This window comes from Passer montanus, unplaced genomic scaffold (assembly GCF_014805655.1).
Source record: "Passer montanus isolate IOZ18808 unplaced genomic scaffold, ASM1480565v1 scaffold49, whole genome shotgun sequence".
In the NCBI taxonomy this organism is placed as follows: Eukaryota; Metazoa; Chordata; class Aves; order Passeriformes; family Passeridae; genus Passer; species Passer montanus.
The window spans coordinates 4224522-4240776 of NW_024369818.1; the positions used below are offsets into that span (position 1 = coordinate 4224522).

Below are 16255 nucleotides of genomic sequence, written 5' to 3' on the forward strand. Positions count from 1 at the left end.
GGGTTGTTTTTTTTTTTGAAAAAATGTCTTTTATGGTTCTTGACTCAGCTGTTGGTCCTGTGCCCTCAGGTGGAAAGGGATTACAAGTATCAACCACCTTGAGCCTGCTGTAATAACAGGCATGGAAAGAGTTGCTAAAAAAGCCAATTCTTGAGAAGCTGAATGGGGGATTTCACCTATGGGAGTAAAGATTAAATCAGATCTGTCACTTGAAGAGTGTGTTTGATGGAGAAAGCCAGCCTAATGCATATTTCAGCTTGTAACTATGACAACTCTCTAATACAGATAAGAGCTGTGTGTTGCATTAACATTTAAAGTATAAATGAATAACTTATACTTCTTTTCAAGAGAAAATATTTGCTCTCCAATCATAAGATTTTAATAGCCAGACTTTCATATTTCCACTTCACACAAGTGACAGACAGAAAGAGATTTCTTAATTTTGAAGCTGCTCTGTTTGGAGATGGGGTTCACCAGGACAAAGTAAAATAGCCAAATTAGGAGTTTCTTAGGAAGTTACCATTGTCCTTGTTACTACTCATGCCCAAGAAATAATAAATACCACTGGTCCTTTCACCTGTAGCTGCATTAACACTGGAGCTATTTAAATTATATTTAAATTACATACTGCAATATTGAGGTTCAGCATCCACCTGCCTATGGATATCATAAAAAAAATCTCCATCAAGAATGTCCAAACCCCAACCCTGGCAGATTTCTATCAACACTTTAATCATTTTTATATCTTCCCCCCAACAGATTCAGCATACACGGCTGTTACAGCACTTCTGCATTATTAATCTGGATCCTGCATTAAACAGAATGCAAAATTCTGTTCAAGAGGAGAAGTTAAACCAGCTGGCGAGTGCATAATGAGAAGTCTAAGAACTTCAAGGAAATATTCTTGGATCTCCTTATATAAGAAGAATATGATGTTGAACAGCAGCTGTGAAAAATGTAAATTTGGCTTAATCCTTCTGGGCTGGTTATGGACTCAATTTGGGCCTTTTCTTATTCAGAATAAGCAGTGAATATGATGTTTAAAATGACATAAATAATAATAATATAGTTGGGCAAAGAAGAATTAGTACTTTTTACCAACTTTTTTACTTTTCTGTGCTGCAAAGCCTGAGCACATAGAATTTCTAAAATACTTACCACAGTTTGGTGGTTGACCTGGATCACCTCATCACCAGCATGGATTTTCTTACACTGGTCAGCAGGAGACTGAGGACAAGAGAGAAAAATTTACTTTACAGGGAGGGTGTGGAGGTGGAAGGAAAGAGCAGGAATTAAAACAATGAACGCTGAAGGAGGCAAGAAAGCTGTGCCTAAAGAGGTCTTATTGCTGTCAAATAATGATAACTTGGTCATATTCACAAGGAACAATATTTTTTTTCTGATAAAATTTGATGGAGTAATCTAGAATTCCATTTGCCATTGCAATCTAGAATTCCAGCTGCCACTTTTGGCCAGTTGAGTTACTCCATTGTGTTTAGCTGAGCAGTCACAACCTTGTTGGGAATACCCTGGGTGAATTCCCATCTCGTGGAGTTAAATCTGTTACAACACCCCCCAGACAGGGCTGGAGCAGCCAGTGTGGGACAGAAATCAGGGCTCAGCCCTCTGCAGAGCAGTGTCACTGCTGAAGGGAGCTGAGGATGCTCTGCACACACAGGGAATTTATACCTTCAAATCCAGCTCCAGCATTTCCAAGACAGTGCTAAATGAACCATTTAAACACAGAATGTGATAATTTACAAATGGGTGTAAGGGACTTGTTTTTCAGGAGATTTTATGTACACACACTATTCACATAATTTCGTGATCCAGGAGCTGAAAAACTCCCTTATCCTAAATATAGCTTGTTCTGAGCAGATGAAATGGATTAAAACCCATTGAGGAGCTACTCAAGCATGGTCAATTACTATTCTACAAATAATTTTTAGAAGCTTTGATGAAATCTTAAATCTTGAGAGAAATCAGGGACATTCAGGATTTCAGCAGGCTCAGGAGTCAAGAACTGAGAACTCAAGGCAAATAGTTTGCACTGTACTCTGGCTTACAAGTGTTCTACTGACACAGAGCACACCAACCTGGCACTCAGGAGGAAAAAAACACAAAGAATTCAAGAGCTGGGACATCATCTTGGAAAACAAACCCCAGTGGAAGCTGGCTGTTCAGCCAGGAGACTTGGACAAGGGGGAAGTTGACTTGTGAGATACAGGGTCAGAGAGAGGAGAGGACTGAGTGCCCCTTGTCAAACTGCTGAAATTTTTAAAGCAAAATAATCCTCCAGAAACAGTTCAAGCTCCCTGCCAAGCCAGCAGACTCCTGAGAAAGGCAGAAAAGGAGCCCCTTGCAGCTGGAGGGGGTGGCCTGGCTCTAATCCTGCTGAAGAACTGCACGGAGAAAAAGCTGTTACCAAAATGTAGCTGAGCTCCTGGATATCTCCTGCAGCCAGCCTAAAACATAAATTGTTAAACACAATAAACACGAGCCACGTGTCAAACACAAAAGAAGAAAGGATTTATCTGAACTGAAAGTGATGTGGAGAAGTTCATGGCCATGACCTCACTGCAGGCAAGAGCTCCTCAGCTGCACTGTCTTCAACCCAAAATCCCACTCATTCCTTTTGTGAATGGAGATTAAAAACATAAAACATAAACAAATAAAAGGAACAAAGAGAAGGGGAGGCAATACAAGAAAAAACCCAAATTGCCACTGACAGGGAAATGACTGCAATTATTTCTGAATCAAATGCCAGAGAGACTCATCACCCCACAAGGGCCAGCCCCAGCTAGCAGCCAGAGCCGTGCAGGGCTCTGGGAGCAGGAGATGGCATTGATTACCAATAATCAGCCAATAGGGCAATCAGCCAGCCCTGGACACCGTGATTGCCAGCCTGACTGGGCTGTTCCAAGCACAGCTTTTACCTTCTGCCCACTGCTGGTTCTTCATTCCCAGCCTTTCTTTACCCAGTTCCAGCCCATCACCTGCCTGACCTCTGACACAGCTTTGGTCACTCTGGGCTGGGGGCCGGTTGTTCATCCCCAGCCTTTCTCCAGTTTTTCCTTCCCATCCTTTCTGTGTTTTTTCCTCCCCATCCTTCCTTTCTGGTTTTTCATCCCCATCCTTCCTTTCTGGCTTTTCCTCCCCATCCTTTCTCTGGTTTTTCCACCGCCATCCTTCCTCTGCCCAGTTCCAGCCCCTCACCTGCCTGGCCTCTGGCTCCAGCTCTGAGCTGCACCCTGGCAGAGCAGCCAGAGCCCCCTCCAGCCCCTGAGCCCTCCTCCCCTACACCAAACAGGATTTTACCCCACACCTCAGGTGCAGGATGTGAGGACCCACCTGGCTCCAGAGCCACTTTCTCCTTTTAGTGGAAACTTGTGGAATTTTGGCATTCCAGGAGCAAACATGTAACAGAAATATCCCTGGAATTCAACGTGGCTTTAACAAACTCTTTGGCTTTGAGTGGGGCATGAGAGGTAAGCAGGAGATTTCAGTGAACTCCACCATCCGTCATGGTTAACTTCAGCTGAGCAGCAAAGGCCTGGCTCTTTCTCTTTTTAGCTGCTTTCCTGACTTGGATGAGGCTGAGCTAATTAAACACTGGCTCTGAGGTCAATTATCCCTTCAAAAGGAATGAAAAATCAATTTGCTGAAACACCAGAAGTTAAAGGTCTTTGAAGCTGGTTTATCTGCACATGTGATTACACTTCCAGCAAAACCAAAAAAAGCAATTTCTTCTGGTGGTGTCATAGCAAAAAGTTTTGATAGTTCAAATAAAAAATTGAAAATTTTAGTGGTTGGCAATTTAGTAACTCTTCCTGTGAATTTCAATTGTAAATATATCAATATTTCCCCTACAAACTGCATTATATTTGTGAAATTAATTAGAATTACAGTAAAAAAATGGATTAATTACACCATGAGTAATTCAATCTATGAACATAATCTCTCCAACATAATCAAGATGGATCAGTCATAATTTTCAGCACCCAAGATACACATATAGTTATTTTTAGACTTCTAAATGCTGCCAATGGTGACAATAGAAACAAACAAATTTCAAGTTTAATTTGCATTAGATTTGTCTTCCCAAATTGTGACATACAAATCATCTGACAAAACCCATATAAATACCACTAAATGTATATAAATCAATGAAAATATCCCACATGGAGCTCACCCACATGGGCCAGCAGAGCCCTGGCACTCGCCAGCCAGGATTTGCATCTCACAGAGCTCATGTGATGCTCCTCGGGCAGCAGCAATCCATAATTTCAATCTCAGCTGTATAAAATCTGACCTTGTCACTTGCCCAGCCCTGAGCCTGAGAGGGAGCAGTGACTGGGAGAGAAATGAGGACCAGAAGGGTGCTTGTGAAGTCTGTCACAGTAATTAGATGGCAGCAGTTGAAGTCAATTTCATTATTCAAATTTATAATTATGAACTGCTCGTTAAGGAACAAGGAGGATGCTTAGAAGCTGAGCTGTTCTTGCTGTCACACTCTTTGGTGTCCCCTCAAACCTCACACAGATCTTTGAGCTGCAAAACTCTCTGTGATTTTAGTTCAGGTTTTTTAATACCTCTGGGGCTACAATGAAAATTATAATTGATCTCTTCTGTATATTTAATACAAACGACAGAAAACATAAAATATAATGTACTTAATATAAATGAAACCACCTGTGCCAGAGAGAAATTGTGTGAATATTGTTAGACAGGAGTATCTGAGGAATGACCGAGGGCAGAAGTTGAGAATTTCCTTTATTATAGCATTACTTATTAATAATTTCAACACAGAGGCTTTTCTATGTCTGTGTTCAAAGGTACTAAGTCTTTACAAAGGTAATATGACACACATACCTAAAAAAGGAAAAAAAAGATATTAATAAAAAGTGGCTTGGTTTAAAGCAAGCTTACATATTGCAAAATGCACTGCAGATACACAGAAAATAATTGTAAGCATGATGAAAGCATTTTAAAATAAAGAATCTTACATTTTCTGTTGTTCCTGTGATTACATGTAGTCCATCATATGTTGATTTGATATACATTCCCTGGGAAATAAAAAGCAAAAAGGGTAATTAATATTTGTAGGAAACAAATACAGGATATTTGCACGATAATTAAAATAATAGATTTGTTCTAAGGACCATAACATTTGAACAGACTGGAAGGAGCTGTGGTCAATTAACATTTGCAAATCTAAGCTTAACAAATCTATATCAAGACCACTATAAATAGCAGAATTTTCTTATTTAATGCTTTTTTTTTATTCTGAAGTTTGTGAGCAGAGTTCAACAGCGAGCATCGTCATAAAATCTTGTGTCTACTCAGTGTTTGAAATATTTAACATGATCTCTTTTTATTACAAGTGACATAAAAGAAGTATTGAAACTGAAAGCATGAGCAGGAGTCGTTTTTAAACTTAAATGCCCCATTGTCAAAGAGTTCCCGATTCAGTAAAAACAAAGCCAGAGCCTAACTCAGACGAGACAGGACCCAGTGCTCATATTGCTAATTTATGGGGAAAACGAGCTTAGTGAACTAACAGGAGCTTTGTAATGAGTCCATCAGGAACTCTGCTCCAAGGAGGAGCCTGACAAATGGAGAGAGACAGCCAGAGCAGGGTTCTGTGGGGCTGAGCACACTCAGAGCCCCAAACGTCAGGGAGGCTCAGTGGCTCCTGTGCTTCCCTCCCAGGAGCCAGGTCAGAGCTTCCCTCTCTTCACACAGCAGTTATCCATCACACTTGGAAACCTAATTCATCTAATTGGTACATTGTGCTGCTGATTTATTGCTCTTTCAATAGCTCTGCATCTCCTTGTGCTGTCAGCCCCGAAGTTTAGAGTCCCCAGCAGTAACCAAGAACATTTTGTTCAGAGAAAGCAATTCCCAGACTCCTGAATGCTGATGGAGATCTCCAGGCAGGGTGGGGACACAAACACCACCTCCCAAGCCCTTGAGAAAAACCCAAAACTTAGAAGTCCTGCAAAGTTTAGGTGATATTGCTCTCCACAAGTAAACTGGAAGATGGGATGGAGCCAAACTCTTCCTCACAGTGGGAGCATGAGAAAAAAAAGACAAATTCCTCTGGTAAGGAATTATTTTCTTTTTTTTCAGTTTTACCATCAGGAAAATAAAGCCCTGGAACAGGCTGGCAAAGCTGTGGGATCTCTGATTTGGAGATGATCAAATTGTGACTGGATGAGGCCTTGAGCAACCTCCTCTAGCTGGGTCTGTTTGGATTTTTCATGGGAAAAATGTAACTTCTGCCTTAATGCAAATTAATTGCATTTCAGAAACTTTAAAATGTATTAAAATCTTAAAAATAAAGATTGTCCAAACCTGATTGCTGGCTGATTGCTTAACTCTATTGCATAGGAAACTCTGCTTTAGATTTTATTCCTCATCTCAGTTGTTCTCTTAAATTAGTGTACTTTATAAACGACTTCATTTGTAAAGACCAAAGATCGAAATTGAACCTTGCCAGTCTTGAAATCAGCTTCATAAAATGGGATTAGTTGGAAGAAAGAAGCTGCTGGTGAACCTTCCATTATTTCCTTTTAGAGATGTTTAATTTCTCAGTGTTTGCTGTTCTGCTGTCTCTGTGGTCCCTTCAGCAGCTAAGGACAAAGTTCTCTTTGCCAGCTCAAGGACACAGACAGGATCCTGGAAAGCTGAAGGCTCCCATGGACAATGGGATGGGAAATCTCTATTAAAAACCCTTTTTTTGTTAAATTTAATTGAGAAGAAATTTTGCCCATCTAGTGTGAGTTATGCTGAATTTCCACAGTGAACTTTTCACAAGAACATTACATAACATTCCTGCTCTTTTAGCACTTGGTCAACCTCAGGAACACATTTCCAGCCACACTTTTCTATCAAATTTAATATCCCAGTCCTAACATCCCACTTGCTCTGACGAGATTCATTCCCTCTTCAAAAAACCCAACAGATTAAAATCTTTCAGGCCACAAGAGGACAGAGTGCTAAACTTTGCACTAAATTTTACCACTTATTTCTTCCTAAAGTTCTTAGACTCTTGTAAATCTCTGTGTATTTTTGGAAAAAATCAAATTATAATTTTATCTCTTAACAGATGCCATTGGAGAGTCATAAAACCTGACTGATGTCACAGAATTACCCTACATTTTGTTATCTGCTCTTTCATCCTGGTTATTAAAATTTAAGAATATATTTAAAAATAAGCAATTTTATTGAATGACTCATAGCCTTCAAATAATCCTACATAGAGCTTTCATCCTTGTTTTCCCAAAAGAAAAATAATGAGCTTGTTTCTTGTTGACCATTACAGGAGCAGAGCATCCCCTTGACGTATATTTACCTGAAAAGCTGGAAAGATTATTCTATGTAAAAAAAAATATCAAAGTTCTTATATTAATTTTTCACTTCATATGGCTCAGCTTAGGCATATCCAGAGAATTGTTTGGTCACTTTGGAGTGAAATGCAGAGGTTTGGCCAACGTGAGACCCTTCTTGGGGGGCACAGAGGCTTCTCCTGCCCTTTCCCTTCCAGTTTCCACTGCTGCCCTCTCCACCCAGCTCTGCCTTCCTGCTGCTCTGCAAGCTCAGCACTGTCCATTCCTGCCCCACCCTGTCCTGTCCATCCCAGTGACTCAGTTCCCAGCTTTCTTTCTGTTCTCTTACCAGTCTGTTCCTTTTTCAAAATTATTAATCTCTCTCTGTGTTTTCTTTTCTTTAATTTTTCCCCCCAAGAATGGGGTTTTAGTCTCTCTGGTTTATTCTTGAATGTCAACGATGATCTCGGAGAAAAGAATAACAAGCTGCACCCCTTATCTCAAGATAAGGCAAAGTTCAAGGATGCTCCTCTGTGAAGATGGCTCAGACTCGTGAACATTTAGAAATAAATAGTTGCTCTTTAATAACTGATGTGTCAGGCATAAACTCTGAAGAATGACACTGACCTATGTTAGAGAACAAGGAAATGTTTCTCAGGCATCAAATCAAGAACCCTGCCACTGTCCCCTAGTGACAAAGTGAATTAAAGGTTTTTCATTAAAATCTGACCTTTGAAAACATATGGGAAGACATCAACCATTTAAAATCCCATTTTGAAGAGACTTTTCCCCACAAAACAGCATATCCAGATGTCAGGGGAATTTTCTTGAAAATTTTCTTGCAGAATCATCTGGCTAATTAAGCAGGATGTAATGACAGCAGTGTGTTTTTAAGTGTCAACAATTATTCCTGCACAGGGAAGCAGTGACAGCAAAGATGCAGATTTGTAATGCCACAGACAACCAGGGAACTCTTACACCCCTTGATCTTTTGCCCCATAAAAAATGGTTCTTTAATCTTATTTCACGTATCAATGTTACACAAATGCATTTAAATGAACACCATGATAGTGCTTTGAGAAGGTGATGGAGATTTTTTTTTAGTTTCATACCATTAAAAAGTCCTCAAAATTTTTTTCTGCCTTATATGTTGCAGTCCTTTGCCCAAATTTAATCACATCTACTTTCCCTTCCTGCAAGACAACTTCCACTTCTCAAAATACTTACGATAGTAACTTCTCTTATTCTTCTGTATAAGAAAATTTGGTTTTGTTTGGGCTTTTAGGCTATGAGAACCTTTATATGTCAAGCATGATGGAAATTTGTCAAGTTTCTGTAAGCCTTTAAAAATAATTCGAAATAATTAGATGAACACCCTGACAGTTTTAGGCCAGGCATATTCCCATTTAAAAAGCTGCCTTCCCATTCTACTTTTTCTTCCTGCCTACATTGCAGTTCCTTTCTTGTGAAAATGGGAAAGATTGGCTTCCATCACCCTAAATTCATATGCCACAGCAAGAGAAGCACTATTTGAAAGGGTAGCTGGAGAGTGGATAGATGAATAATCCTTCATAAGAAGGTTCTGTGCACCTGAAATCTTGTCTGTTCGTTCAGCTTTTTTGTTTTTCCAACATTACAGCTGGTTTCATTAAAAAAATTATAAATAAAATCTTTGCTTTCCTTAAATTCTTCAAATGAAACAGGAAAAGTTCCCTCTTTTCCTGAAGAACAAAAAAAAATTCCTTCCTGAAGAAGGAAAAATTATGAAGGCTCTGAATATTAGCAGCATACATCTTAATTAAAGTGTGTCTGATTACACTGATTCTATCAGCAGGGGAAGCTCAGACAACAGAGAGAAAAAGAATAAAAAAGTGAAAGAAAGAGGGATAAAATTCTGCCTTTATTCCAGAAGGAAAGAAGAATGCATTCCACAGATATCAGAAGATACAAATCCAAACCACAAAACCCCAACTGCCTCCCTGTTTAGAATCTCCTGCTTAAGAGGCATCATTAATCTCATCAAATAAGATTAAAGCTGAATCTTACACAGAAGAGTCTCTGGGTATATGAGCTGGACATCAAGTTCAGAAGATTAAAAAAAAAGTTTCATCTGAAATAATACTGGCTGTAATAATCTCTCACTATGGACAATCCCCAATCATCCAAGAGCAGGAGGGAGGAAAAAGGCCCAGACCTCAAAAAGCATTCTATGATCCCATTCTGTATCTCTATAAAATCTCCAATAAAATGCTGCCTGTTTATGTGACAGCAAAACTGCTCCAAAACTGGCTCTGGGCACAGGAGGAGATAAATCATAGCAAGGTTCTCCAGCCTTTCATCAACTTTCATCCCCAAGGATTTAGCAGCAAGCTCAGGAGCTGCCAACAGCAACCCAAACTCCTGGCTCAAGGGCTTCTTGTGGATCCATCAAGCCAAAAAATTTAAAGTGAGGAGGCAATTTTCTTAAATCACAAAGTTATTTTATTCTATTCGATTTCCGAAAAATTTATGTGTGCATGTTCTGCCAGAGCTAACGGTGATTCTCACAATTTAATACTTTCTTAGTGCAGGAATTTATTTGAAGTTTGTCAAATTGATTGTTTGAAACAAAGCTTTGCCTTCCAGACATCTTGTTCGTGCTGATTATGCTGTGCACTTCAGATATTAATGGCATTACCATACCCAGTACTACAATTCAGGAGAAAAAGTGCTTTGCAATCCTTAAAGTTATTTCAAAATGAAATAGAAAATACATGGAGTGTGTTTCAGTATTTTCCACTGAAAAATCAGTGGCAAAATAGGGAAAAGGAGGAACCAATTTGACCAGTGAAGCAGGAGAAGGAATGGAAAAAGAAAGGAAAAAAAGCCAATATATTCTGGAGGCCAACAAATGCCTGCAGAGATCAGGATGCAAACAGAGTCCCCAGGACCTGGAACAGACCCCAGACCGAGTGTTCCCAATGCAAATTCCTTTGTCCAGCAAAGTGCCAGGAAAGCACAGCACACAGAGTGTCCTGGGAAGGCTGCAGATAAGGCCAGGCTTTAACAAAGCTGAATGCAAAGAAGGTGTTTTAGAGAGGGGGGAAAAAAAAAAAAAGAAAAAAAAACTGACATAAAGCTCATCATCGCACAGAGAGGAAAATTCTAGAACTGAAGATGCACATTCCAAAGACTCAGAGTCCCTTTGTGAAAATGCTTTATGATCCAGGATTTATTTACACAATTAAACACACAGACAGTGCCCTGCAGGAGCTCTGACTCCGTGCAGCAATTGCAAGGACCTGGACCTGGAAATTAATCCCATTTATGTGGGAGCTTGTGCAATGTCAATAGGATTCCTGGCTCATTCAGGGAAGACATTAGAAGGCACATAATAAAAATTTTGCAAAAGGAGTTTTGAAAACTTGGGAAGACTCATAATTTAGTCAGCTGAATATCATTCCAGATAACTGAATTCTTTCATGAATCTGAGTGGTTTACAATACAACACACTTTTCTCCAATGGCAAATAATTGTGTTTGTTTTGTAAGTGCCAACCCTGGATGAACCCTGTTCTCAGTAGCTCTGAAAATTAGAGCTACATTTAAACCCAAGAGAGCCTGAGTTTTAAATTTATGCTCTGAAAATGTTCTGAAAAATTGTACATTAAGCCGCTCTTGAAAAACACATTTTTGGTGATTTTGACACCAACTGCTGTGCATTAGCTTCCTACCTCTAAAACTAAAATTACAGTATCCTTTTCACAAGTGTGTTGTGAGGATGAATTAATTAGTGTCTGTGAAGCACTCAGGAAGGCCATATAAAAAATAAATAAAACAGCTCACGATGAAATTAGTAACTCCAGGGACTGCAGAGCTTAGCTGGAGTGTGGTAAATCAGGCCTCAACCCCTAGACTGAATGATAAGGATAAAAATGGAACTCTGAATACTTTCCATTCACTGAATAGTGCTCATTTCTCTCTTGAATGGAGCAGATATCCTGTGGAAAAAAAATCCTCTATACAATCATGAGAAAGCCATTTGTAATTCATTACTCCGTTCTATATTTGATTCTGATTAATGTTTTCTTTTCCTTTTCACATGATTTTTCTTTTATTCCCATTTATAGTCCTTTTTCATATTTTCTTCTAAACAGAACACAGTGTCAGCAAAATTGATTACAAGGAACTTTCCAACCTAACATGTTACAGTGCCTTCACAATTAGGCACAGAAAACTCACTCATTCACTGTGATTTCACTTCATCTAAGGGAAAAAGGGGGGAAAAAAGGGAGAAATTGCCAGGCAGTTTTGATTGCAGTATTTGTCTCATGTCCCCTGTCAGCAGTGCCCACTCCCTGCTCTTTTGTTGGCTCTTAACTCACGGGCACGTTGTGGATGGAGAACCCCACAGGGGTCCTGTCCATCCAGCCAGGACCATTCCAGCACAGATCCTCAAGTTCTACCAGGAAAAAAGGGAATGTGAACCACAGGAAAGGCCCCAGCATCTCAGCCAGCAGCTCCCACCTTGCTCACTGCACAGCCCAAATCACACCCCAGCTCCTGCCAAGAGCTCCTGACAGACACCTGCCTCAGCCTGCACCCCAGGAAATCTCAGTTCCCCACAGGGAATTTTTGGGGTAGATTCCACTCCTGTCCTCCACCAGCCTGATCCAGAGCCATCACTGCATGGGGAGCATCAGCAACACCAAGCTCTGCTTATGGTGCTCCATCATCTCTGAGGAAAATGTTCAATGCTCTGTGCTCAGCTTCTCTGCAGCACTGACAATGAACCTTCCCCTAATTAGACCAGCAGAAATACATCCTATTTATGCATAGAAAGGAAAGGCATGCAGAGTGCTGGCCTGCAGGGTGTAGGAATCCTAATGCAAGTCAAAAGCACCGGGATATTCACAGTGTAACTCCTGCAAATGCACTGACCTGTATTTCCTGGGCACCCTGCACTAACCCAGAAATCAGAGCTAGAGGGGAAACTGGGCCATAAAGGGAACATGTTTGGCCATAAGGATGCAGCAGCACAGCGAGGGAATTGTATCTGTGCTCAGGATTACACACTGGGCTGAGCATCTGCGATGCCACAGAACTAAAATTGAATGTGCTTTATGCTGTGGTAATGTTCTTTGTTGACTAAATCAGCCTAGGAATAAAGTAAACTTGTGCAGTCACACAACACCCCCTCATGTTATTAAAATATGTCATTCTCAGATTAATATGCATACCTCAGAGTAATTATGCCCTTGTAACTCTGACAGCATTTGCATATGACGTTTGTCGCTATTCAATGTCAGAACAAAGAGGAAGATGTTGGAATAATACAAAGTGTCTCAACTAACAGAAATGTAAAATCTGTAAATCACGCTGAATTACAAACAGGAAACATGTCACAAGGTGTAGAGTGGCACTCAAGTGGGTTTTGATTTGTCAGTTTGGGGGTTTTCTGTGGATAAGCCTCATGGATGCCAATTTCACTCCCCACTTCCCCCATATTTTCCTCCTACGACTGCTTCCTTCACGCCAGAAGCAACATTCCTGAATTACTCTTCTTGTAGGGAGAAAATAAAAATAAAGAGAATTCTGAGAAGGCAGCTGGAGGCAGTTTAGGAGATTGTGCTGGGAAAAGCAGCCTGGCTCTTGAGGGGAGCAAGTGAGCACTCCCCAGTGCCTGCAGTGTCACCTTCCACTCCAGCTTTTATTGGGGTCTTGGCTTCCCCAGCACAATCCTTGTGTCCCTACAGCAAATGGCTGCAAAGTAAGGGACTACAGAGGGGAGGCAGAAATCTTTACCCACCAACCACTAAAATGTCACCAAAATCCATTGTCCCAAAAAATGTATCAGTACATTAATATTTGACAGCTGTAGCCAAATAACTCTGAAACTGTCTCTGCAGAACATTTCACTGCTGTGACCCACCACCAGTGCAGAGCAGCTGGGATGTCCAGAGCCATCCAACCAGGCTGCTCAGTGAGCAACAATTTACAAATAAGAGAGATTTATTTTGTTCCTGGGATGATACTTCTGAAAGTTTTATTTGAACTGATCATAAGTGAGGCATATAATTCTATTTATGCAAGTCCAAGGCACAGACTTTCCACTCATTTTGAAAGCACATGAATGACATTAGTTGATTTTATTTGTATGTGTTTGCGTTTGGGGATTATTTCAGTACATTTGAAAAACTGCAATCTGGCTGTTGAAGGATCACAGATTTAACACTCATACAGTTACAGGTGAAGCCCTAGGTAAAACAAGTTTTAATTTGAAAAAAACCCAAACAATCCCTTTGTTTAGTTAAATTCCATCAAACCACCTTCAGAGATCTGATTCAGCTTACCAAAAAAAATAGGACATTGCATGAAAATACATTTTGATTTCTTGATAAATTCAAAAACCAAATCACCCCAAAGAACTGAGGCATGTGCTGAACATTCTAAGAGTTAAACTTGAAACTGCTTTGCCACTTACCAACCCCTCACTGGGCATGATGCTGGTGAGATGAACGACCTCGAGGTGTGCAGACTGGGACACCAGAGAGTCAGAGGAGAGGGAAATGATGTGGTCACAGATCCCAGACAGGGTTTTACACTGCAAAGCAAAACAAGTCAATAGAATCCCTCAAAACCACAAGTGAAGAAGTTCTTATTCTAAGACCTAACCAAGAATAAAAGATAATTTTAATTCTTAGCACTGTAAAATTACAGGTGTATGAAAGTCAAGTGGTTAAAGGAACAGAAAATATCCATAGATATTTTCAAGAAAAATGTACATGCAATGTCAAGAAAATGTACATGCATGTACAGTTCTGCTGTAGAAGAATATCTGTATCTCTAATCTTCTCTGCTTCATGTGCACTTTAAAAATAAATGAACAAACCCAATGGACTTTATCCTTATTATTATAAATACAATGGGAGTTGAGTGAAATATGTCAAAATAAATGCCTTATGCAACTGAATAACCTATTTTGGCTACCAAATGATGACATCATCCCTACCAACTGTGATAATTAGGAGAATTCTGCTCTTCAACTTGGAAAATTTCCTTTGTTAAAAATTACCCTGGCAGAGAAGTGCCTTAGTTAACCCATTTCCTACAGTAAAATTCTTATGCATCTTTGAACACATCCTTTAGCTGATATTCTACATCACCACAACTAGGCCATGATTTTGTTATCCTGCCTTCCAGCTAAAGATCTCAAAATCTCAATGCAAATGCACAGAAACACCTCCAAAGCAGGAGCCCCACTGCATGGACAGGAGCAGTGGGTCTGGCAGATTAAACCCATCTGTCAAAGCAAAGTTTGCAGGTCAGGGGGGAGCTGAGCTGAACCCTCAGACAACACTCATGGGGAAAGATTTATTGCCAGATTTCTCTGTGTTGCTTAAAGCACACTCCTTCAAGAAGTCTGTGCCTGAAATTGTTTGAACCTGATGTGAAAGAATTCATTTAACAGAATTTCAGGATGGGTTTCTGGTCAGGGCTGTGCTGTGTGCCTCTATTTTGCTTTGGGGACTGTACTCTCATTTTTCCTAATTATAGCAAATTCCAGTGAAATCCCTTCAGGGAAGTTTTGTTTCAGGCATTTGCAAAACCATGAGGCTTTCTAATATCTCATTTGACACTATCCACAGAAGTTAAACAAATAAAGTTGTCACAATGAATAAGTTAACTGCCCAAAAGTGTAGGTTGGATTTCCATTCACTGTGCAGTTACTCATCTGGAAATCCAGGGACAGAGCCTGGGCTGTGGCATCTGGATTTTCTATCAGCTGCAAGATGCAAAGCATCCCACGGAGGTGGCTGCAGCTAAAGGTCACCATTTCCACAAATATTTCAAGCAGTTTCAGCTCGGGGCCAGAACCCCTGAGCAGAGTTTGGGTCTCATCTTCTCCCAGCAGGGATGGAGAAACTCAAAAATCTCAGAAGTCTCCAGTGTAGTGGGTGCCCCTGTGTGTGAGTACATTTTTTATCCACCTTTTGAACCACTGCATATCAAGATATTGACAAAATTTCCAACTGAAAACCTCTCTATGCCTCAACATTTGAGAGCATTTTCCCAGATTAGATGCAGACTAAACCCCAGGGAGAAAAACACTTTCTACTTTCTGCTGTAATGCTTTAGAGTTGCCTCATGGAAATATTTTTTTTTTTAGTAAAATAAACAACAAAGAAATTTTCAGTCAAATTAGCCTGGTCTATGGAAGGTGTCCCTGCCACAGTCAGAACTGTGGGCTAAAAGGTGCAAATAAATAAATAAAAATAAATAACTATAACTATTAAAAAAAAATAAAAATGTGTGTGTGTGTGTGTGTGTGTGTACACACCCCAAATCCCAGAAGGTGTCAGGTGCTTTTAAAAGTTCTATTCATACCCAGGTTTGCTATAGTAAGCTTTTTTTTTCCCCTCTAAAAGTCACTGCACGCTTTCTAAATTTAACAGCACATCAATGTTTTATGACAGATTTTAATCCCTGCTGGAAGCAGAGTATGTGCAAAAGGCTTCAAAAAAAAAAAGAAGAAAAAGAGTCAGGCACTTGGGCAGAGCTTGTCAAAAGCTTATCTGAACTTGTAAATCCTTTGAGAGTTCTTTCACCACAGGCTTTATCTCAGTGTCAGTACAGGTTTCTGTGCTGGTACCAGGAAAATATAAAGTATTTGAACTTAAAGGCCAATATCTAATCAATAATCTTGAATAAGATTCTTCCACTCCCCTTTGTCATCAGATTTTTTTGAGTTCTGAAGGCACAAAATGCTCAGTGTGACAACCAGTGATGCAGCAGGTCCGTGGATCTGACCAACCTTTCTGGTAGGAATATTCACGATACAGAATATTGTGCAGCTTCTGAACCTAAACCCATAATTTTGTATTTGTAATTAACTGCAGCTATAACAGAGAGCATTACTGTGGGGAGCTTTAATTTTTAGCAACT

The 16255-nt window shown here is 40.0% G+C and overlaps 1 protein-coding gene across 2 annotated transcripts in view; it reads right to left on the minus strand.

Annotated features, from left to right (window-relative positions):
* LOC120508760 (connector enhancer of kinase suppressor of ras 2-like) overlaps nucleotides 1-16255 on the minus strand; it is a 164809-nt gene that overhangs the window by 57565 nt on the left and 90989 nt on the right. For both annotated transcript variants that reach the window (XM_039722659.1, XM_039722658.1), the window contains exons 7-9: nucleotides 13794-13913; nucleotides 5007-5066; nucleotides 1159-1227 (exon numbers count right to left, since the gene is read on the minus strand). In XM_039722659.1, coding sequence (XP_039578593.1) covers nucleotides 1159-1227; nucleotides 5007-5066; nucleotides 13794-13913 — 249 coding nt within the window. The remainder of the gene's footprint in view (nucleotides 1-1158; nucleotides 1228-5006; nucleotides 5067-13793; nucleotides 13914-16255) is intronic.